The 24,036-nt window shown below is 42.0% G+C and overlaps 1 protein-coding gene across 2 annotated transcripts; it reads left to right on the plus strand.

Annotated features, from left to right (window-relative positions):
- The first annotated feature begins 1,582 nt into the window (after positions 1–1,582).
- On the plus strand, positions 1,583–22,532 carry LOC110500398 (FACT complex subunit SPT16). Of its 2 annotated transcripts, none has more exons than XM_036957812.1 (24): positions 1,583–2,061; positions 5,927–6,019; positions 8,858–9,028; positions 9,335–9,487; positions 9,674–9,820; positions 10,153–10,304; positions 10,535–10,707; positions 10,988–11,078; positions 11,198–11,271; positions 11,416–11,528; positions 12,315–12,380; positions 12,552–12,650; positions 12,779–12,894; positions 13,287–13,440; positions 13,645–13,772; positions 13,939–14,201; positions 14,435–14,553; positions 14,730–14,968; positions 16,035–16,110; positions 18,897–19,066; positions 19,416–19,545; positions 20,916–21,039; positions 21,179–21,253; positions 21,576–22,532. In XM_036957812.1, exons 1-24 carry the CDS (start codon positions 1,996–1,998, stop codon positions 21,686–21,688), a joined length of 3,105 nt encoding a protein of 1,034 aa, XP_036813707.1. In that variant the 5' UTR covers positions 1,583–1,995; the 3' UTR covers positions 21,689–22,532. The 2 variants fall into 2 exon arrangements, with proteins under 2 accessions (XP_036813707.1, XP_036813706.1); XM_036957811.1 differs by having other exon boundaries at positions 1,585–2,061; positions 20,916–21,045.
- The last annotated feature ends 1,504 nt before the right edge of the window (positions 22,533–24,036 follow it).

A 24,036-nucleotide genomic window follows, 5' to 3' on the forward strand; every position in this document is an offset into this window, starting at 1 on the left:
GAATGTTGCAGATAGAAATGCTATGTATAGAACTGACATGATTCCTTTCTCTAGTACCTGACAAAAGTATGTCTGTACTACATATATTTCATATAATATATTTCTATCTGTACGGTTGTTCTTTACTGAAAATGATTCCCGTTGAATGGGAAGGCTTCTCTCCTTTAAAGTATGCATATTTGGAACATTCAGGTTTACAGTTTGTTTTTGAAAAACCATTATGTGGTGAAATAAGATTTGGAAAAATGTATTTGAAAGAAAATACAAAAAATAATTTAAACAATGCACACAATAACACTTAACCAGTTTGTACTTTTATTTCAGTAGGGGAAAGGAAAAATTACTTTTGATTTTGTAACCTAATTATTTTTTCCCTGTTTAATCTCAATCTGGGCCCATATTCATAAAGCTCTCTAAATAGGGGTGCTGATCTAGGATCATGTCCCCTGCTGCCATATGTAATCTTATTAATTTTGATCGAAAAGACAACTGTTCCTAGATCAGCACTTCTACTCTGAGATGCTTTATGAAAACGGCAGTGACGTGTAAATAAGCAATATCAGTGTCTTACCCATAAAGATAATTATTTAATTAAATCTTAATTCTGTACAATAGTAATTATTTTTCATATGGTTTCACCACGTGCATCAATAGATTTGCTTGACATTGGATTAGTGAAAGAGAAATGATGGGTTCTGATTTCTAATCACTAACCAGTTTTCATCGTCGGTATATTATGGGTGCAGAACAAAAATTGCACAAACATGTTCATAAATAATAAAAAAGCAAAAACAAATGAATGAAAAGATTGTTCTCCTAATGGTGATTAAAATGTTTTATGGAAAATTTTAATATTTTATGTATCAGAACATACTATTTTTGGTTTGAATTTTGGTTTATATCCCTAAAAGGTATTTTTATTTCGTTTTTTTAAAGCAAAAAAATCCAATTAACTAATCTATTAAAGATTGTGATTTTATCACCATGATTAACTATTTGCAAGAGCCTTCCATGCACATCTCATTCCAGCGGTAAGAAGAAGATGTTTTAAACGTTTGTGCAATGAAACGTTTGTTTCCAGCGTGACGTGTTCAGCAATTTCGAATTCTGGAGGTGGCGGGAAAATATACCGTAGTGGGGGTGGAGGTGGCGGGAAAATATACAGTAGTGGGGGTGGAGGTGGCGGGAAAATATACAGTAGTGGGGGGGGCGCATGGTCGCTGGCACAATCCGACTGGAGGTGGGTATTCCGATGTAGTTCTGGAGGCGCTGTCGAGTAATGTAAAACAATAAAATTATACTGTAACAATCTAACAATATACATGAAATGCCCCAAATCGAATACCCCATCAAACGATTTAATACACTGATATTATTTTTTATACATCGATTAAAGATAGAAATCCAGGCGGTCCAGAGGAAAACAGGAGCAAAACAAGATTGCTTGTGTGTCATATAAACTAGTGCACCATTATATAATAAACATGTCGCATTCTTTTATCCAAATAATGTGCTTGCCAGATATAGGCTGAGTATTGGAATTGACCTATCTGACACGTAAAGTGCTCGACAGACTGCAAGAAGAGGGAGGGAGAGAGAAGGAGGAGAAAACGGAGAAGGTGGGGGGTATTAATTATAATCGAGTCGTTTATGCGTGGCACCAGTGTGGATAACAAACAGCTAGATGTTATGCAATTATTCATCTCAAGAAAAATTATGAATTTGACATTTTTACTTCAAATATCGATTTTTAACAAAACGTGTATTTAATGTAAACATTTGTTGGCGATTTTTTTAATTGAGCAACATAGCCATAGAGGCACATCTTGGGAAGAATTGAACGTAACCATCGTCCATACATCGAGGAGGAAGGAAGAGTGTCTTTTGATAGAGAGGTTTCAAGGCGTGGAAAGTGCGTGAAACAGCAAACACTCATCCGGCCTGTGCTACTCTGAGAAGCCAGGAGCTGAAGTTTGAAGGTGCAGAAGACTTGCTATGGCGGTAAACTTGGACAAGGAAGCGTACTACCGCCGAATCAAGCGCTTATATGGCAATTGGAAGGTAAACGGCACGTTTTGAAAGATTTTTTTTTATATAGGTGTGGGTAAAACTCGTAAAATCATGCTCTAGCTTAGATGCTGATACTGGCGGATAGCCGCGTTTTTGAAGTGCGTGGTTGACTTTGTTTTCGGCATGAGTGAGTGCCATGGTGGTGTTGCACAGAAGCGCAAAAAGCACCCAACAATGAGCGGAAGGCCTCACTTTGATTATATAGGTAGACTTCCATGCATTAAACACTACTGTGGATTTAATACATTCAGGAGATCTTAAACATCCTAACAATGATATCTACAACATTGCCACTTATTCTGCATTGTATATTATTCACCAAGTTATCTATTCATTCGCGTAGCTAGCTAGCCAGACAGTCATTTACTAGTATCTGGCACTGTGTGTGGCACAACCACTTTAGCTCGTTGCCAGTCTAGCCAGCGTTAGCTAGCTAGCAAATTATGAATTCATATTCTGGGTTGCACATCTAAAATTGGCACCAAAATACAATGCCAAAGAACCATTGTCAAAAAATCCCATGGTAATCTTCACTAACTAGTTGCTTCTTGTTCACATGGCTAACTAGCATCAGTAAACATGCTAGCTAGCTAGCCAGCCAGCAACTATCCAGGGCGGGCCTTAGGGTGCATGGCCCGCCCTACCGTAGCTCCTTGCCCATCCAAATATAATATTCCAATATAAATACTTTCTTTGACTGAGACACTCCCGGAAAGAAAGACACATCAATCCCAGATAAAGCATCTGAGAAGGCAGGGCAAACCCTTTTTGGAGATGTCTGGTATATAAAAATATAAAACATCTAATTCAGCAGCTGTTAAACCTGATTTTTAAGTACAATACCCCATTGGAAATTAATGTTGAAAGCCCCATTTATATTCCTAATACCAAATATGCAGAAACAGTTTGATATATTAACAACTTAAATATAAACTACGTTCAAAAGTTTGGGGTCACTTAAAAATGTCCTTGTTTTTGAAAGAAAAACACTTTTTTTTTTGTCCATCAAAATAACATCAAACATCAACAAGCTGGAAATGGCGGATTTTTAATGGAATATCTACATAGGCGTACAGATGCCCATTATCAGCAACAATCACTCCTGTGTTCCAATGGCACGTTGTTATCTAATCCAAGTTTATTCTTTTAAAAGGCTAATTGATCATTAGAAAAACCTTTTGCAATTATGTTGGCACAGCTGAAAACTGTTCCTATTAAAGAAGCAATAAACCTTGCCTTCAAATAGACTAGTTGAGTATCTGGAGCATCAGCATTTGTGGGTTCGATTACAGGCTCAAAATGGCCAGAAACAAAGAACTTTCTTCAGAAACTCGTCAGTCTATTCTTGTTCTGAGAAATTAAGGCTATTCCATGTGAGAAATTGCCAAGAAACTGAAGATCTCGTACAACGCTGTATACTACACCCTTCACAGAACAGCGCAAACTGGCTCTAACCAGAATAGAAAGAGTGGGAGGCCCCGGTGCACCACTGAGCAAGAGGACAGGTACATTAGTGTCTAGTTTGAGAAACAGATGCCTCACAAGTCCTCAACTGGCAGCTTCATTAAATAGTACCCGCAAAACACCAGTATCAACGTCAACAGTGAAGAGGCGACTCCATGATGCTGACCTTCTAGGCAGAGTTGCAAAGAAAAAGCCATATCTCAGACTGGCCAAATAAAAATAAAATATTAAAATGGGCAAAAGAACAGACACTGGACAGAGGAACTCTCGATATCATGCTGAAATAGAACAAGGTGTTGTAGATATAAGCCTTCTATCTTTTGTAATGGCGGATGTTGATTTCAGGAGGCTGGCATCACAGAAAACAGAAAAGGTGGTTTGTTCCCTTAACTTCAACAAATCACGATATCAACAACGACAGTTGGCTTCTATTTAAGTGATAGTTTGACTGGTGTGTGGCCAGCAGTGGAGGCTGCTGAGAGGGGAATGGCTCATAATAATGCATCAGAGCCATGTGTTTTGATGTAATTTATACCATTCCACCTATTCCGCTTGAGCCAATACCATGAGCCCGCCTGAATGATCAGTGCCATTTGAGAAATAAAACTATAGTTGTGTCCTGTGATTTCCCCCACCGCCTCCAGCGAGTATGACAAAATCAACAGTACAAAACCAACAATATTTATTTGCTTTAAGCAATTGATCTTGTATAATCGTGTTGACTTAACTTTTATACTAACATCACCAATCTGAGGTAAAAATAATAATAATGTGTAATACCCCCCCCAAAACGTAATCTTGTGTAATGTAGTAACACATACTGTCGACATGGAAAGTAGCATAATATACATGAATTACATATGGCAAAAAAACAATTATGTTCTATTTATTTAATAATAATAAATGTACCCCCTTTTTTCTCCCTAATTTCGTGATAGCCATTTGGTAGTTAGTCTTGTCCTATCGATGCAACTCCCGTACGGACTCAGGAGAGGCGAAGGTCAAGAGCCGTGCGTCCTCCGAAACAAGACCCCGTCAAGCTGCACTGCTTCTTGAGACAATGCTTGTTTAACCCGGAAGCCAGCCGCACCAATGTGTCGGAAGAAACACCTGACGACTGTGTCAGCATGCATTGTGCCCTGCCCGCCATATGAGTCGCTAGAGCGCGATGGCACAAGGACAACCCGGATGATCAAACCCTCCCCTAACCCGGACGACGCTGGGCTAATTGTGCGCCACCTCATGGTTCTCCCGGTCGCGGCCTGCTGCAACACAGCCTACGATTGAACCAGGGTCTGCAGCTAGCTCTGCGATGCAGTGCCTTAGACCACTGCGCCACTAGGGAGGCCCACGGCAAAATAATTATCCTGATTTTGGATGATAGTAAATAAAGCAAACTCACATTTGTTTTCAATAATCACATTTCTCACTAGTTTAACCATTTTAGAGATGCTCTTATGCACAATTTTAACCAGGGGCTCTAGAAAGAACTCCCATAGTGACTGTGCAGCAGCCCATTCATTTGACTTTCCTAATCTGAGCGAGCAAAACAGCGACCCTCTGTCTCAATGTGTAGCCTGATACTGTGTGGACAAAAAGAGTGTGGCATGTCATGCTCTTTTTGACCAGACAGCATCAGATACATGGGCTATTTATAGTAAAACAGAGGGGCGTGTTTCGCTCCCTTGGATGCTTTCTCCGGTGAGATCGTTTCAGCCACTCTTCAGATGCTGGAATTATTTTTGACAAACGTTCAAAGGTAACCTGCTTTTTAAAGTGATTTGTTTGACAATCAGATGAAAACATCATGACTAGTTGTGTTCATGCCACATTAAAACATAATACATTTTTTACAGTTAAATGATGTCTTTACTATAAAACCCATTTAAAAAAAATGTCAATGCCCCACCCAACTGATTCGTTCTGGTGCCGGACCTGCAACTATCGAACATCAGAAAGCTGGACATGTTCAAGCTAGCGCATTAGCTAGCTTTTTTTTTCTTTTCGCGCCACGGCATTGATTTGTTACGTGCACAGTGCACTTTTATTTTTGGGGCACGCAATGATTAAGCTCATCCCCTGCATTTGAATGCCAACCAAGCTAGCTAACTAGCAACTTGCTCTCAAGCTACATTGAGATACTACTGTATCTATAGCAATAGATGGCTATAAACTTCAGTTTGTTCTTAACTGGTTAGCTAGCTAGGTTGTAGCTTGCTAGCAATTTTTCCGTACTTCACACCTGCACGCAAAAAGAACAACCAGCAAACTGTCATCCAAAACTCACAACTGTTGCTAGCTGTACCTTTTTGCTCATTGGTTAACTTAATATAGGATTGTTTTAACTTAGAACTATTAATCAATTATCTATTTTGTTATTTTTCTCTATCAGAAAGGAGAAGATGAGTTTGGCAAAGTGGATGCCATGGTGGTCTCTGTTGGTGTGGACGAGGAGATTGTATACGCCAAATCCACTGCCCTGCAGGTAAAACTCATGAACCTTACCCCTATCCTGGAGTTATTCCTAACTGTGTGAGCTGATCAGGGGAAACTCTGGACCCCAATTGTAGGCTGTAGCTGGGGCCTGGAGTCATTTGGGTCCGGTCAGGAAAATATGTCTCCTTGACAACTTGTTGCATAGTCTGACTTCAAATTGTGTGTGCGTGCGCTCATTACATGTGTGTTATGACTTGTATAACTTGATTAATTCTACTTGATCTTTTTCTGCAATATTTTTGTTTTAATGAGCGTTTGACCTCTTGTCGTCTTTTTGGTCTCGTCACCTTTGCTCCTTGTGTGCTCTTTGCACATTCCCATTCCCACCAGATATCTGTATATAACGATGAGATGCTCATGTCTCTGCCCTAAGAATTGTAGTCGTTGTCCCGACGGCGGGCAAGGCAGGCAACAAGCTTAGATCCAAAATAAACCTGTTAATGCATAGGGCTTATTTTTGACCGATTTTTGCAAGCGGGAAACCTCTCGCTTCGGCTCTTCCTCTCTGTTTATACACACCAAGCCCCTCTGCCTGCCACTTACAACAACAGAGATGGAGAGATCATTTTGTCTCTGACAAGCTGTTTCAACTCACTATTTGCATTTGAGATTTAGTCCAACAGAATAGGTCATATGGACACCGAAACACATTGAGACGTAATTTGACTGTAATGGAGAAGTTCACCTTTATAATGATACCCTTTGTCTCAACTCATCAAATTGCGCTCAGAGCCGACACCACTAAAATGGGAGTATCACTGAACATTGATTCTGGAAAAGTTATGCTCAAGTTTGTGGCATCGCGGTACCACGTACGGCTAGCAGCATTTTAGCCAAAGACTGTCATACTAGCTGTCAAGTCTGTGTCTTATAAATGTGCAATAAGTATTAAAAACAACTTATAGAATGAATTGTCAACTCATTCTAAAAAATAAAGCAGGCCATTTGATTTCAGTATCTGAACGTGGCTTGGGTGGAATACAGATTCTCATACCTTCATACCAACTTTGTGCCATACAGGGATGTACTGTAATAACGGCACTGAACACAATGGGTTTTTGTTTTTTTCCCCCAACCCCTGCTGAGCCTTTATAATCCAAAGGGTAGCAATGCTTACATGTAAAATCCCATGGAGAATGCTAACTAAATGCTAACGATGTGAACATGCGCCGAATACAACAAGTGTAGACATTACCGTAAAATGCTTACTTACAAACCCTGAACCAACAGTGCAGTTCAAGAAGAAGAACATATTTACTAGGTAGACTAAAGTAAAAAGTAACACAATAACGAGGCTTTTGTACAGGGGGCACCGGTACCGAGTCAGTGTGCGGGGGTACAGGTTAGTTGAGGTAATCTGTACATGTAGGTGGGGGTGTTGTGATTATGCATAGATAATGAACAGCGAGTAGCAGCAGTGTACAAAAGGAATGGGGGGGGTTGTCTGTAAATTGTCCGGTGGCGGTTTTATGAATTGTTCTGCAGTCTTATGGCTTCGGGGTAGAAGCTGTTGAGGAGCCTTTTGGTCCTAGACTTGGCGCTCCGGTACCGCTTGCTGTGCGGTAGCAGAGAAAACAGGGTGACTGGAGTCTCTGACAATTTTATGTGCTTTCCTCTGACACCGCCTATTATATAGGTCCTGGATGACAGGAAGCTTGGGCCAAGTGATGTATTGGGCCGTTCGCACTACACTCTGTCGTGCTTTACGGTCAGACGCCGAGCAGTTGCCATACCAGGCGAGGATGCAACCTGTCAGGATGCTCTCAATGGTGCAGCTGTAGAACCTTTTGAGGATCTGGCGACCCATGTCAAATATTTTCAGTCTCCTGAGGGGAAATAGGTTTTGTCGTGCCCTCTTCACAACTGTATTGGTATGTCTGGACCATGATAGTACGTTACCAAGGAACTTGAAACTCTCGACCCACTCAACTACAACCCCGTCGATGTTAATGGGGGCCTGTTCGGCCCACCTTTTCCTGTAGTCCACGATTAGCTCCTTTGTCTTGCTCACATTGAGGGAGAGGTTGTTTCATTTCACCTGTCTCTGACCTAAAGTATTTGCAGGACAGACATCCCAGCTCAAAGTTATACAAGTAAATAAAAAAGCACAGTTTGCTGCACACACAAAACACATATTAGACAGCAAGGCTCTTGATCCAGTAGGGGATTCTCTGCTGATACCAAACCAAGCTTGGTTTTGGAAGAAGCTAAGCACTTAGTTAGATCATTCATGTTGGCTATCAATCCAAATGCACAAATGCGGAGCATTTCGCACATTTTAGACATTTAACTTAATAGTTCTAGGGTATCTAGCTGGCAAACCTTTTATTTGTGAATTTCATGCTGTAACTAGGTCATCTGGCGCGTGCTACACAACAATTGGGGATTCGAACCGGCAACCTTTCGGTTACTGGCCCAACAGTCTTGACCACTAGGCTACCTGTTTGGGAGATGTGTTCATTGTCTAAAATGCCTGCTTACAAGAAGTTAAGTCATTATTAGTGAATGGCCATTATGCATGGTTCTGGTCAAATGTTTACAAAAAGTGGGTCTTATGGTTGTGGAAGGCTTATATTTAGCCTAGGTAGAATTTTCGCAAGCCCTGAAATTCATTAGGTTATTCCTGACGGTTTGAAATGCAGTGTGTTTGACCCTTTAATTGTACGACAAAGGTTATTTCGAGAGAACATTAAACCATAAGTTTGGAAAAAAAATCTATATATGATTTTTAGGCCACATCGCCCAGCCCTACTCCAGCATAAGCGACCGTTTCAGATAATTACATGTATGCTCTTCTCCTCCTCTCTTCCCTTCCTCTTTTCTGAAGACATGGCTGTTTGGCTATGAGCTGACCGACACCATCATGGTGTTCTGTGAGTCTAAGATCATCTTCCTGGCCAGCAAGAAGAAGGTGGAGTTTCTTAAACAGGTGGCTGTCACCAAGGGCAACGAGAATGCCAATGGGGTTCCACCAATCACACTGCTCATCAGGGAAAAGGTAAGCACAGCTTGGTAGACGCGGCATGGTCTATCACTGATTGGCTGTCAGTGTTGATGCATCTTTCCCCGACATGCCTGTCCTTTGTAATGTGTGACACATCAAGTCCGTGTGGTTGTTGTAAGTCTCATAGCCATTTGTAATTGCCAAGTTGTGCGAGAGCGAGACCTTATCAGCTCATGTTTGTGAGCGCTTGTGTTTTTGTGTGGGAGGAAAGCCTGTGTGTGAGTGCTCACTCGCTCACATGAGTGTGTTCAAGCTTGTTGGTATAACTCTCTCTCTCTCGCCCGCCTGCCCGCCCCTCAGAACGAAAGCAACAAGGCTAACTTTGAGAAGATGATGGAGGCGATCAGGGCCAGTAAGGAGGGCAAGACTGTAGGTGTGTTCAGCAAGGACAAGTTCCCCGGAGAGTACATGAAGAGCTGGAATGACATGATCACTGCTGAGGGCCTGGAGAAGGTGAGAGAAAGGAGGGTGGGAGGGAGGATAGAGGGAAGAAGGGATGATGGGGGGGTGTGTGTGTTAGCAGGCCGAAAATCCGACCCATGGATATGTCTGTGATGTGCTCGTCTGTGTGTAACGCACTCATTGGTTTGTGGATCCTCATATAGTTTAACCCCTTCCTCCCCCTCTTTTTTCCCCCAGGTGGACATCAGTGCGGTAGTGGCCTACACCATGGCTGTGAAGGAGGATGGGGAGCTGGCTTTGATGAAGAAAGCTGCAGCCGTCACCAGCGAGGTCTACTCTAAGTTCTTCAAGGAGAGGGTCATGGAGATCGTGGACGCGGATGAGGTAAGGGGAAGGACACGAGAGAAGCTCTAGGTCCTGTTTGAGTACTTTTAAAATCCTTCCCTTTCTTCTTTCCTTTCTCCCTACCTTCCTTTCTCCCCTGGAGTAATCACTGGCCCAACACCAGCATTCACCACTCGAGTCATGTCAGATCAGTGCTATCTTTCAAATTAGGAAGAAAGGATGCATTTTCAAAGTATTGGAACCGGGCTAGACTGGCCTGAGAGAACATCATACAGCAAACATAGATGTAAGCTTAACAGTTTACGTCCAAATAGTTTTGATTCCATCCCTTTCCTTTCTTAAGTGTGTCCCTATCTGTCTGCCCTAAACAGAAGGTGCGCCACAGTAAGCTGGCGGAGTCTGTGGAGAAGGCCATCGAGGAGAAGAAGTACCTCGGGGGAGCGGACCCCTCGACAGTGGAGATGTGTTACCCCCCTATTATACAGAGCGGGGGCAACTACAGCCTCAAGTTCAGCGTCGTCAGGTAATGGGTCAATCGGCAGTTTGCTGCTTAACTGACTTGTGGCTGCGAAGTCGTCAATCTTTAGTTTTATCCCCTTTTTCTTTGACCAGAAAGACACACAAGGAACTGTATCAAATTGTACATAACCTGTCACAGCAGACTCCTTTTTCTAAAACAGTATAACTTCTATCAACCCATTATACCCCCATTTTATAATTATTGTATACATCTGTTCTAACTCCCTATGACAGTGACAAGAACCACATGCACTTTGGGGCCATCACGTGTGCCATGGGCATCCGCTACAAGTCCTACTGCGCCAACCTGGTCCGGACCCTAATGGTGGACCCCCCACAGGAGATGCAGGACAACTACAGCTTCCTGCTACAGGTGGAGGAGGAGCTGCTCAAAGAGCTGAAACATGGTGGGTGAAGGATGGCGGGAGAGAGAGTGTGTGATTGGGGGGGGGATGCAGGACATCAGCTTGGAGCTGCCCGAACACCTCGAGGGGTGAGAGGGCTGTGGATGAGAGGGAGTGTGTGTGTGTGTGATGGGGGGGAGGGATGCAGGACATCAGCTTGGAGCTGCCCGAGGGGCGAGAGGGCTGTGGATGAGAGGGAGGGTGTTTGTGGGATAGGGTACACGTGGTTGCTGTAACCGGACCCCTTTTTTCTTTCTTTCTTAACCTTTTTGTTCTTTTGTAGGTGTGAAAATTTGCGACGCGTACAGCGCCGTGCTGAACTACGTTAAGAAGGAGAAACCAGACCTGGCGGCCAAACTCACCAAGAACCTCGGGTAGGACGCGCCGCGACACGCACCCGTTCGTTCTCTCTCTCTCTCGTTCTTAACTTCTGATAGGCTCCCCATGTGCCCGTGTGTTTATTGTGCGGCCCCTCTCTCTCCCCCTGTTGTAGGTTTGCCATGGGGATAGAGTTCAGAGAGGGCTCCCTGGTCCTGAACAGCAAGAACCAGTACAAACTGAAGAAAGGTGAGAAATCAAGTCACTGTACTGTCTTACTGAGTAGGTTACTTTGTCGGCACGGTTGTGTGTCTCAGACAGAGGCAATTTTAAGTGGTGTGTGTGTGTAGAGCGGACGCTTTCATAACTGTGAGTTACTGTGTGTGTTTTTAGGTATGGTACTGAGCATCAGCCTGGGGTTCGCTGACCTGGTGAATAAGGAGGGGAAGAAGGAGGAGCAGAAGAAATATGCCCTGTTCATAGGAGACTCTGTACAGATCAACGAGGTAGGCGAGAGATGGGGGGGGGGGGGGCGCAGATGAAATATGCCCTGTTCATAGGAGACTCTGTACAGATCAACGAGGTAGAAGAGAGAGAGGGGGGGGGGGGGGGGGGGGGGGCAGAAGAAAAACGCCCAGTTCATAGGAGACTGAAGATCATCGAGGGATAAGGGTGGGTGGGATGGAGGAATGAGAGGGAAAAGGAGCAGAAATATGCCCTGTTCATAGGAGACTCTGTACAGATCAACGAGGTAGGAGAGATGGGGGGGGGGGGGACGCAGATGAAATATGCCCTGTTCATAGGAGACTGAAGATCATCGAGGGATAAGGGTGGGTGGGATGGAGGAATGAGAGGGAAAAGGAGCAGAAATATGCCCTGTTCATAGGACTCTGTACAACTCGACAAAGTAGGGGTCACACACATGTTTGTAAGGACTATTTGTGGACCAACAATTGATTCCCATTCAAAATCTGATCATCCTTAACTCCTAACCCCAATTCTAACCCTAACCTCTAATCTTAAAATAGCTATTTTTTGTGAGGACCGGCAACATATCCTCACTTGTTATAATGTTCCGTGGTTGGTTTACTGTTCTTGTGAGGACCTCTGGTACTCAGAAGTATAATAAAACCGGTACACACACTTTTGTTTAATTTTTGCAAAGTCTTTACAGAGTCAAACGTATAGTTCTGTTAACATCATTTTTGATATAAGCACATTGACAGTAGTAAACAAAAAAACAGTCCAAACATTCTGTGTGTGTGCATTTAAAATGTCTGCGTATCTTGTAGGATGATCCAGCCACAGTTCTCACACCGGTCAAGAAGAAGTTAAAGAACGTTGGAATTTTCCTAAAGGTACGAAAGATGACCACCCTGAAAGATGCACATCTATTTCATATATTAAAATGTTTCTTTTAAGGCTCTATGCCCTCTTAAACTGTTGCGTTGACATGCTATGTTACACTTAAAAAAATAATAATCCTTTATCAAACAGAGTATCTATAAAACACTGTTTGTTCTCTTCAGAACGATGAGGAAGAGGATGAGGAGGAAGATGCAGACGATGCAGAGGAGCTACTGGGGAAGGGAGCGCGTGGACAAGCTTTACTTCAGGACCGGACTAGGGTGTGTTTGTGTTTGTCTGTGTTCTTGAGAGAAATTCACTGTACTTAAACCATCTCAGTTTGTGTGTATGAGGTGAAGGCTGTTTGATTGGTCAGACTGTGAGGGAACATTGTTATTTGATTGGTCAGAACGAGATGACGGCGGAGGAGAAGAGGCGGGCTCACCAGAAGGAGCTGGCCAATCAGGTGAACGAGGAGGCCAAGCGACGTCTGACGGAACAGAAAGGAGAGCAACAGGTCCAGAAGTGAGTGAACGAGGGGGAAAAGAGGAGTGGAGGTGATGGAATGATGTTTGGAAGGAGGGAGATGGGAGGATGCTGGTTAGTTAATAAAGGAGTGGAATGGAGCGATGAGGAGAGGTGGTTGAAAAATGGGGATGGGAATTAATGTTATGGGGATTTATATGGTGTTTTGTCTAAATGGCCTATGGTAGAACATTTGTTTAGAGTTTTCTGAACAAAGTCTGTGTGCGCTTCAGACTGTCTAAAAGCATGTTTTTAATGAATGATTTCTATTAAATTATTAATGATTTCACTTTCTCCGTTTTTATGTAAATGCACTTTCCAAAAATGTGTGGTGGTACCAAATGAATTGAATGATTTTAAATGAAGTATTTCCCTGTGTCTTTGTCCTCTAGGTCCAGAAAGTCCAATGTCTCCTACAAGAACGGCTCTCAGATGCCTCGAGAGAAAGACATTCGAGATATGAAGATCTTCATCGATAAGAAATACGAGACTGTCGTCATGCCCGTCTTCGGGATCGCCACCCCTTTCCATATCGCTACCATCAAGGTAACTGACACACACTCTAATATCGTGCACTCACTCATTCACTCACAAAATGCATATTTGGATTCCTGTGACCTCTTTTCACACACAATCGCACAATTCGACCGAATTTGAGACGACACCTATCTGAGGTAAAATTTGGCATTTCTGTGTCCATCTCTCCACGTTTGTGTGTCTGTCTGTTCGTGTGTGTGTGTGTGTTTTTAGAACATCAGTTCGTCGGTGGAAGGAGACTGGACCTACCTGAGGATAAACTTCTACGTTCCCGGCAGCTCACTGGGACGCAACGAGGGCAACATTTTCCCCAACCCTGACGCCACCTTCGTCAAAGAAATGTAAGAGGAAATTAAACATATTTTGTGCGCGCCCACTTACTGTAGGTTTCACTGCTGTCACATATATTGTAGGTTGTAGGGTAGACCCTGTGTGTACATACGTGTATTTGATGTGTTCGTCTTTGTGTTCAACTGCTGCTATGTCTAACCATCCCCCCCCCCGCAGTACGTACCGGGCGTCGAACCTCAAGGCGCCAGGTGACCCAACGGTCCCGTCCACCAACCTCCAGAATGCTTTCCGCATCATCAAGGAGGTGCAGAAGCGCTACAAGACCCGGGAGGCTGAGGAGAAGGAGAAGGAGGGCATCGTCAAGCAGGACTCGCTGGTCATCAACCTGAACCGCTCCAACCCCAAACTCAAAGACCTCTACATCAGGCCCAACATCGCCCAGAAGAGGATGCAGGGGTCGCTGGAGGCCCATACCAATGGTGAGGAAAGGAGCAGAGTTCACATTACAATGTAATTGCGAGTCCCTCCAAGAGACTTTGAGCACGAGTTTATGTATAATTGGAACTCTAGGATCAAGGGAGTGGAGGAGAGTAGTAAGGGATTTAAAAAAATAAAAAATAATCCCCCCCAGATCAGATAGTTGCTGTTAAAGACTACATTAATGTATTATCAATCAACGCACCTGGTAAATAACGTGTGTCTGTCTGTCCAGGTTTCCGCTTCACGTCCGTCCGTGGGGACAAAGTGGACATCCTCTACAACAACATCAAACACTCCCTCTTCCAGCCCTGTGACGGAGAGATGATCATCGTGTTGCACTTCCACCTCAAGGTACCTACCGGTGTTTTGTGTGTTCTGATAAACTTAGGCTTAGTTCATGTCTGATCTCGTATGCGTTTTGTAATCAAGCTGTGGGTATTTTGGATCTATGCTTTTGCCGGTGGCACTTAGAGGGGTCTTAATTTTGGCGTGTGTTTGTGCGTCCATTTTGACTTATCCACCCTCAGAACGCCATCATGTTTGGTAAGAAGCGTCACACGGATGTACAGTTCTACACAGAGGTGGGTGAGATCACCACAGACCTGGGCAAGCACCAGCACATGCACGACCGCGACGACCTGTACGCCGAGCAGATGGAGAGGGAGATGAGACACAAGCTCAAGTCTGCCTTCAAGAACTTCATCGAGAAGGTGGAGACCCTCACCAAGGAGGAGCTGGAGTTCGAAGTGCCCTTCCGGGACCTCGGGTAAGAGCGTAGAGGGATGACATCGCTGCTTGGAAATAACTCCTTTTTGCATGGACGAATTGCCATTGAGGACTTCCACCATTTTAAAGTAGTGAACTGGGTGCGACTTTCTATTGGGGTCAGCCAATTAATTATACTTGTGAGCAAACATTCCATAAACTGCAGGAGGCAGTAAATCGCCAACCTTGGATTTATACCTTTTTTAAATCACACTCCAGCTGGCAGTCGTCTAAGTGTGTGGGTAAGAGAGGGATGGAGTAGAATGTACTTTAAAATGTATGCACACGTGGCTAAGTCGCTTTGGATAAAAATGTCAGCTAAATGGCATTTATTATTATCATTATGGAGGGGCGATGGGAGGGAGAGTTGAGGGATATTGGCAGGGTAGGGCACTATGAGAAGGGGCGTGTGTGCTACATCCATATAACTTGTATATGCCCCATCAGAACCTAAAATATAAGCTTGTTTTTACTCCAGTGTTTGTAAACAAACTGTATAGCCTCAACATGTTTAAAACTATCATTTTGATATCTTGGATGGTCAGTCCTTGCATCTTTACCTCTGTTTATGAATTTGAGAGTGGTTACTCTACATGTCTGCCTGCTGGCCCCCAAGGCTTGCCTGGGCAAGAACCAATGAAAACAGGCAGCTGGTCATTGTCGTTAATGACCAAGTTTTCTGCACTTAACTATGATTAGTAGTAGTATTCACATGTGCTGTAGTAATAAAATGAATATGTCCTGTAGAGAAATGGCGCGTTGAGCTCAAAAAACAACCAAACTAAATGGAATTCAAATACTTGAACCGATGTCGGTCAATTGGTTATTTCAAATTTTGGTTATTAGCTTAGCGTTGGTGTTTTACATTTCTCCAGGCCCATCCCCTCAGCTTTTTACTAAAACAGAGGAGGATGCCCGCTTTGTAATTGTTTCAATTGAGGGTTCTAGCTTTAGGGGTGGGAAGCACGGAGTTGGGTGTTCAAGTAATAAACTGTATAGAACAGTGTTAAAGTTTGAAGAATATCAGACTTGTTGAGGACATTAACTGAATGGTTGTGTGTGTTCAGGTTCCAGGGTGCCCCCTACAGGAGTACCTGCCTGCTGCAGCCCACATCCAGCTCCCTGTGTAACACCACTGAGTGGGTGAGTGCCTACTACTACTACTACTACAGCACATGAATACTACTACTACTACAGCACATGAATACTACTACTACTACAGCACATGAATACTACTACTACTACAGCACATGAATACTAATACTACAGCACATATGAATACTACTAATACTACAGCACATATGAATACTACTAATACTACAGCACATATGAATACTACTAATACTACAGCACATATGAATACTACTACTACTAATACTACAGCACATGAATACTACTACTACAGCATATATGACTACTACTACTACTACAGCACATGAATACTACTACTACTACTGCAGCACATTAATACTACTACTACAGCACATATGACTACTACTACTAATACTACAGCACATATGAATACTACTAATACTACAGCACACATACTACTACTACTACTACTGCAGCACATGAATACTACTACTACAGCACATATGAATACTACTACTGCAGCACATGAATAGTACTACTACAGCACATATGAATACTACTACTACTACTACTACTACTACCGCACATATGAATACTACTACAGCACATGAATACTACTACTAATACTACAGCACATATGAATACTACTACTACTACTACAGCACATATGAATACTACTACTACTACTACAGCACATATGAATACTACTACTACTACTACAGCACATATGAACACTACTAATACTACAGCACATATGAATACTACTACTACTACTACAACAGCACATGAATACTACTACTACTACAGCACATGAATACTACTACTAATACTACAGCACATATGAATACTACTACAGCACATGAATACTACTACTACAGCACACATGAATACTACTACTACAGCACATATGAATACTACTACTACTACAGCACGTGAATACTACTACTACTACTACTACTACAGCACATGAATACTACTACCACTACAGCACATATGAATAATACTAATACTGCAGCAGCACATATGAATACTACTACTACTGCAGCACATATGAATACTACTACTACTGCAGCAGCACATATGAATACTACTGCAGCACATATGAATACTACTACTACTGCACATATGAATACTACTACTACTGCAGCACATATGAATACTACTACTGCAGCACATATGAATACTACAGCACATATGAATACTACTACTGCAGCAGCACATGAATACTACTACTACTACAGCACATATGAATAATACTACTACTGCAGCAGCACATATGAATAATACTACTACTGCAGCAGCACATATGAATACTACTACTACTACAGCACATATGAATAATACTACTACTGCAGCAGCACATATGAATAATACTACTACTGCAGCAGCACATATGAATACTACTACAGCACATATGAATACTACTACAGCACATATGAATAATACTACTACTGCAGCAGCACATATGAATAATACTACTACTGCAGCAGCACATATGAATACTACTACTACTACAGCACATATGAATAATACTACTACTGCAGCAGCACATATGAATAATACTACTACTACAGCAGCACATATGAATAATACTACTACTGCAGCAGCACATATGAATACTACTACTACTACTACAGCACATGAATACTACTACTACAGCACATATGAATACTACTACTACAGCACATATGAATACTACTACTACTACTACAGCACATATGAATACTACTACTACTGCAGCACATGAATACTACTACTGCAGCACGTGAATACTACTACTACTACTACTACAGCACATATGAATAATACTACTACTACAGCAGCACATATGAATAATACTACTACTACAGCAGCACATATGAATAATACTACTACTACAGCAGCACATATGAATAATACTACTACTACTGCAGCACGTGAATACTACTACTACTACTACTACTACAGCACACATGAATACTACTACTACTACAGCAGCACATATGAATAATACTACTACTACTGCAGCACGTGAATACTACTACTACTACTACTACAGCACACATGAATACTACTACTACTACAGCAGCACATATGAATAATACTACTACTACAGCAGCACATATGAATACTACTACTACTACTGCAGCACATATGAATACTACTACTACTACAGCACATATGAATACTACTACTACTGCAGCACATATGAATACTACTACTGCAGCACATATGAATACTACTACTGCAGCACATATGAATACTACAGCACATATGAATACTACTACTGCAGCACATATGAATACTACTACTACTGCAGCACATATGAATACTACTACTGCAGCACATATGAATACTACTACTGCAGCACATATGAATACTACAGCACATATGAATACTACTACTGCAGCACATATGAATACTACTACTGCAGCACATATGAATACTACTACTGCAGCACATATGAATACTACTACTGCAGCACATATGAATACTACAGCACATATGAATACTACTACTGCAGCAGCACATGAATATTACTACTACTGCAGCACATGAATACTACTACTGCAGCACATATGAATAATACTACTACTGCAGCACATATGAATACTACTACAGCACATATGAATACCGCTTATACTACAGCACATATTAATAATTCACCTTCACTGATATCGTCAGCAGTACTGCTTGCATTCTCCACCATGTGTTTTAAACAAAGCTAGGCCTTTAGGCAGATATTTTACTACAGATCAAATCAAATCCTCAGTAGGTTAAAGTTGAGGCTGAAAGGGACATTCAGCAGTACATATGTTCTTCTCTTTTCCTCCTGTTTTCTTCCTTTCCATCTCCAGCCTCCGTTCGTGGTGACTCTGGATGAGGTCGAGCTGGTTCATTTTGAGCGTGTTCAGTTCCACCTGAAGAACTTTGACGTGGTCATCGTCTACAAGGACTACAGCAAGAAGGTCACCATGATCAACGCAGTGCCCGTCAACTCACTGGACCCCATCAAGGAGTGGCTCAAGTAAGTCAATTGGTTCCGTGTGGCTGTTGGTAGTGTACCACTCACAATGCTAGAGCCGTGGATTTGATTCACACTTGGGTTACCAATGAGAAAATGCAAGCACATCGGTAAGACGCTCTGTATTAAAGTGTCTGCTAAATATCACATATCAATAAATCTCTTTATGGCCATATTTTAATGGTTTAGTCTTGTCCCTTTTAACGGTGAATGGATTTTTTGGAGTTTCGGGAAAGGAATTCAATTTTCAATTGATATGTGTTTTAGCAGAGTTTAACCAAGTGTTTCGCCTAAAGAATAACTACTTTAAAAACCTTTCTCTCTGCCCCCCCCCGTGCTGTCTTCCCTCCAGTTCCTGTGATATCAAGTACACAGAGGGGGTCCAGTCTCTGAACTGGACTAAGATCATGAAGACTATAGTGGACGATCCAGAGGGCTTCTTTGAACAGGGGGGCTGGTCCTTTTTAGACCCTGAGAGTGAGGTGAGGGGTGTGTGATTGTGTTTGTGAGCGAGCGAGTGAGCCAATTATAATTTTGCCAGCTATTTTCGATTTGGTCTTAGTCTCAAAATAGTCACCTCTCCCCTACCTACATTTACAAATTACCTCAACTAACGTGTACCTCCGCATACTGACTCTGTACCGGTACCCCCTGTATATAGCCTCGTTTTTGTTACTTTTTAATTTTTCCTTTATTTGATTTGGTAAATATTTTCTTAGCTCTTCTTGAACTGCGCTTTTTGTTAAGGGCTTGTAAGTAAGCATTTCACGGTAAGATCTACACTTGTTGTATTCGGCGCATGTGACATAAAATTTGATTTGAGAAAAATATATAATATATATTTTGGTCTTAATAGTCACATTTGAGTAATTTCTTCCATCGTTAGTTTTAGTGATCAGGTGACACAAACTCTGGACAATTGTGGTCTAGTTTTGGTCACATTTTAGTCTGCATCTTTTCCATTAAATAATGAATATTGAGCTCGTACTTGCATCATGTGTACTTTCAAATAGCTTTGTCCAACTAGGCCTACCATTGCCTCGTATACCTTAGCTGGAAAAATTGTAACAAATGCCAGCCATATCTAACCATATAGCATATAAAGCCTACAGGTTAAACAATTTAGCCTTGATTTTTCTCCCCATCATAACTGTCAGAGGGGGGTAAATAACAGTGATTTCCTTGAAAGGGGAGAATGAGCTTTCCAGCAATGCCAGAAGTAATACTGTACTTTATTCAGCAGTTTTTCCAATCTGAAAAAAGCAACCGCAACACACATAACAACAGCGCTCATGGCAAAATAGAGCTTTTGATGTGATCAGAGCAAAAAAATGGCCTAAAACAATTTTTAAAGACATTGTTTTCTAATTGAGCTTAGTTCCTTACAATTGCGCACCACTTCAAAAGAGTCCGAGAGTGATTTGATGTGACCGGGAGCTGTGGGTGTGGCAGAGCCAGGTCAACTCTCAATCAGCCCGCTCAACAGAAAGACGTTATCGGCCAATGAGAGGATTGCATTATATATTCTGCAAAGGGATGCATGCTTATGATTGGACAAAACCGATGAAAAGAAGCTTCATGTCAAATTGAATGTCCATTAGTCTCACATTGAATTCTCGTTACATTTTTGTCAACTAAAATGAAAAGTGATTTGTTTTTTTTATCCAGGGCATCTCATCTTGTTATCGTCATTAGTTTTCATCAAGAAAAATAGGTTGTTGACCAGTGTTTTTGTTATTGTTGACGAAATTAACACTGGTGTGACTGGAGCGTGTGTGTGATTTGAGCTATTATTGCAAGACCGAACATGTGTTGTGTTAAAATGAAGATGTTTGACATCTGTCTCTTTCAGGGGGAGGGAGCGGAGGATGACTCTGAGTCGGGGGAAGATGAGACATTCAACCCTTCGGCAGACGAGAGCGAGGCAGAGGAGGAAGACAGTGATGAAGACTATGACTCAGAGAGCGAGGACTCTGGTAATGGTAACGCATCATGTTGAGATACGCACACATTTTACTGACACACATGCACACACATCACTTGCGTGGACTCGTGGTCTGACACGCATACAAACACATACAGAGACTTAGTACTGTGTGTGTGTGTATATTTCAGACTACAGTGCATCGCTGGGCAGTGAAGAGGAGAGTGGTAAAGACTGGGATGAGTTGGAAGAGGAGGCCAGGAAAGGTGAGTCTACTTTACTTACATGCCCATTTTAATGTAAGCGGTCCCCCAAGGAGAGAATCATAGCTTACCATTCCTGAAGCAAGAGGTACTATTGCTTGCTTGTCCCTGGTATAGAAAAGCCTGAGAAATACCGGAAAAGAATACTTTGCTATTTGATGTGAATTGGAAATTCTTCATTCAACGACCCCTGACACTTTTGACCTTTTTAAAAAAAAAAGAAATTATATGTTTGTTGTTGACACACTTCACATAATGAAAAGAGGCTGTGAAATCGGTTGCAAATTGTTTGGTATTGACACGTCTCCCTCTTCCTCTCCCTCAGCGGACAAAGAGTCTCACTATGAGGACGCGGAGGAGACCTCGTCGGCCAATAGGAAGAGAAAGGGCCGCTCGTCAGCCCCACCCCCCAGCAGCAAGAAGAAACGGCGCCACTGAACGATAACATCACCAGACACGTACACACACACACACACACTGCCAAAACATTGTCAATTCGATCACCCTCTCCTCCCATTCATCTTCGCTCTGTCACTCCTCTTCATCTTGCTTTCAAACAAAAATACATACACACACACACATTAAAAACACACACACTATACAATGTGTATATAGAGGTAGCACCCCCATGCGTTTGTATTAGGCATTGAGTGTCTTGATTAAAATGGGCATATCGTACCTGGCAACCGACAAACTCCATCCATCTTTTTTATTTTGTTCTATTCCTTCCTTCATTCCTCCTTCCTTTCCTTTGGCAACTCTAACTCTCCTGTTTTCAGGGGCCAGGTACATATGTGTGTGTTGAAAAGTTTTTTTTATTGCAAACCATTGGTTTTCTGGTAAACTGTTTCTGAACTAATAGATCTAGTAAGCAGTGACGATGATATACAGTATCTTCTGCCAAGCGTTTTATAAGACTTTGTGAAAACTTTCCTTTCCTCCTTCCCCATCGCTCTGTCACAATCCATCTATTCCCTTGCTCTTTTATCTTCTTGGACGCAGTTTATTTGTTGAAAGATTTATGTTCATTTTTGGAGGGCAGATATCAATATTCAGTTTTCCAATTCCTTTTTTTTTTAATGGGGGTTTGTACAGACCGACACACACAGACACACTCACAAACCCCACACTGTCGCTTTCCCTTCCTCTCTCCTTCCCTCCTTTCCTACCCCCTATCCTCTCTCTTTTTGTTCATCCTGGATAGGTAGACTGTTGTATTGTTAATAAAAAATAAAAAAATCCAGATTTTCTTTGTTTGGGTAATAAAATTGAAAAGGAACTATTTTTTGTCCATTTCGTTAATTAAAATGTCACTATCAATGCTACCTATGAATTACTATGAAATTGATAAACCATTTATTGTGCTACATGGTTCACTTCCAAGTTGGCTGGCTGCATTCTCTGCCACCTAACCGAACAAATTAGTACTAGAACAATTACAATTGACATGTGATACACTAAGCTTCAGAGGCAAGGGGGAGGGGTAGATAACCAGTTAGGTGTGACTGGGGGTAGCGTTTTTTTCACCTGTCCTTGACCACACCGGGGATGAGTATTTACATTTTACATTTACGTCATTTAGCTGATGCTCTTATCCAGCGCGACTTCGTGCATTCATCTTAAGATGGTTAGGGGAGACGACCACATTTCTTTGTCCTAGTAAGTACATTTGTCCTCAAGGTAGTTATCAGCAAAGTCTGCTAGTAGAAAAAGTTAAGTGCGAGTGTTGGTGGGATTCTTTTTTTTTAGCACTCATTGTAACACACTATATATATATATATACAAAAGTATGTGGACACCCCTTCAAATGATGGGATTCGGCTATTTCCCTCACACCCGTTGCTGACAGGTGTATAAAATCGAGCACACAGGCATGCAATCTCCATAGACAAACATTAGAATAGAAGAATGTAGAATGGCCTTACTGAACAGCTCAGTGACTTTCAACGTGGCACCGTCATAGGAGGCCTACCTTTCCAACAAGTCAGTTCACCAAATTTCTGCCCTGCTAGAGCTGCCCCGGTAAACTTAAGTGCTGTTATTGTGAAGTGTAAACGTCTAGGAGCAACAACTGCTCAGCCGCGAAGTGGTAGGCTACACAAGCTCACAGAACGGGACTGCTGAAGCGCGTAGCTTCTGTTGCAACATTCACTACAGAGTTCCAAACCACCTCTGGAAGCAACATCAGCACAAGAACTGTTCGTTGGGAGCTTCATGAAATGGGTTTCCATGGTTGAGCAGCCGCACACAAGCCTAAAATCAGCATTGGAACACTGGTCAAAATATGCGTTTTTGATTGGACACTGTCATATGGTAAAATTAGCCTCATGTATAGGCCCTTGAACAAATAAATCTGACCAAAAACATCCAAAATCCATCAGATTAACAGTTTTTAATGAAGCCAGCAACGCAAATAATCTCAGTGACAGTATAAAGGTATTATTGCATGTTGACTAACCAGTAGCAGTGAAATTAGATTAAATCTAATAATGATCAGTTCCATTCAAGGTACATTTAGTAGATTGGCTTGGTAGCGGCATTAATGGGTTGGCTAGCAAAGACAATTTGACATTCACTTTTGGGAAAATTGGTTCAGCCACTTGGTAGCTGGCTATTGTTAGTTGAAATAATGCAAAATTATGTACTAATATGAAAGTGTAATTGTAAACTATAACGTATATAAATAGAGCTGTCGCCGACTAAAAAAATAGGATGGGTCGACATTTTTGAACGTGTATTTTTTCATATAGACATCCTATATGTTTTAATAAAGTCAACTACAGGCA

The sequence above is a fragment of the Oncorhynchus mykiss genome, chromosome 21, assembly GCF_013265735.2.
Source record: "Oncorhynchus mykiss isolate Arlee chromosome 21, USDA_OmykA_1.1, whole genome shotgun sequence".
Classification (NCBI taxonomy): domain Eukaryota; kingdom Metazoa; phylum Chordata; class Actinopteri; order Salmoniformes; family Salmonidae; genus Oncorhynchus; species Oncorhynchus mykiss.

What these genes read in the sequence shown, in the direction of transcription:
- LOC110500398 (XM_036957811.1), top strand. Translation starts at nt 1,996, where the DNA reads ATGGCGGTAAACTTGGACAAGGAAGCGTACTACCGCCGAATCAAGCGC. An exon ending in CTCAAGTTCAGCGTCGTCAG is followed by an intron (nt 10,305 to 10,534) that starts GTAATGGGTCAA and finishes TCCCTATGACAG; the next exon opens with TGACAAGAACCACATGCACT. An exon ending in AAACTCACCAAGAACCTCGG is followed by an intron (nt 11,079 to 11,197) that starts GTAGGACGCGCC and finishes CCCCTGTTGTAG; the next exon opens with GTTTGCCATGGGGATAGAGT.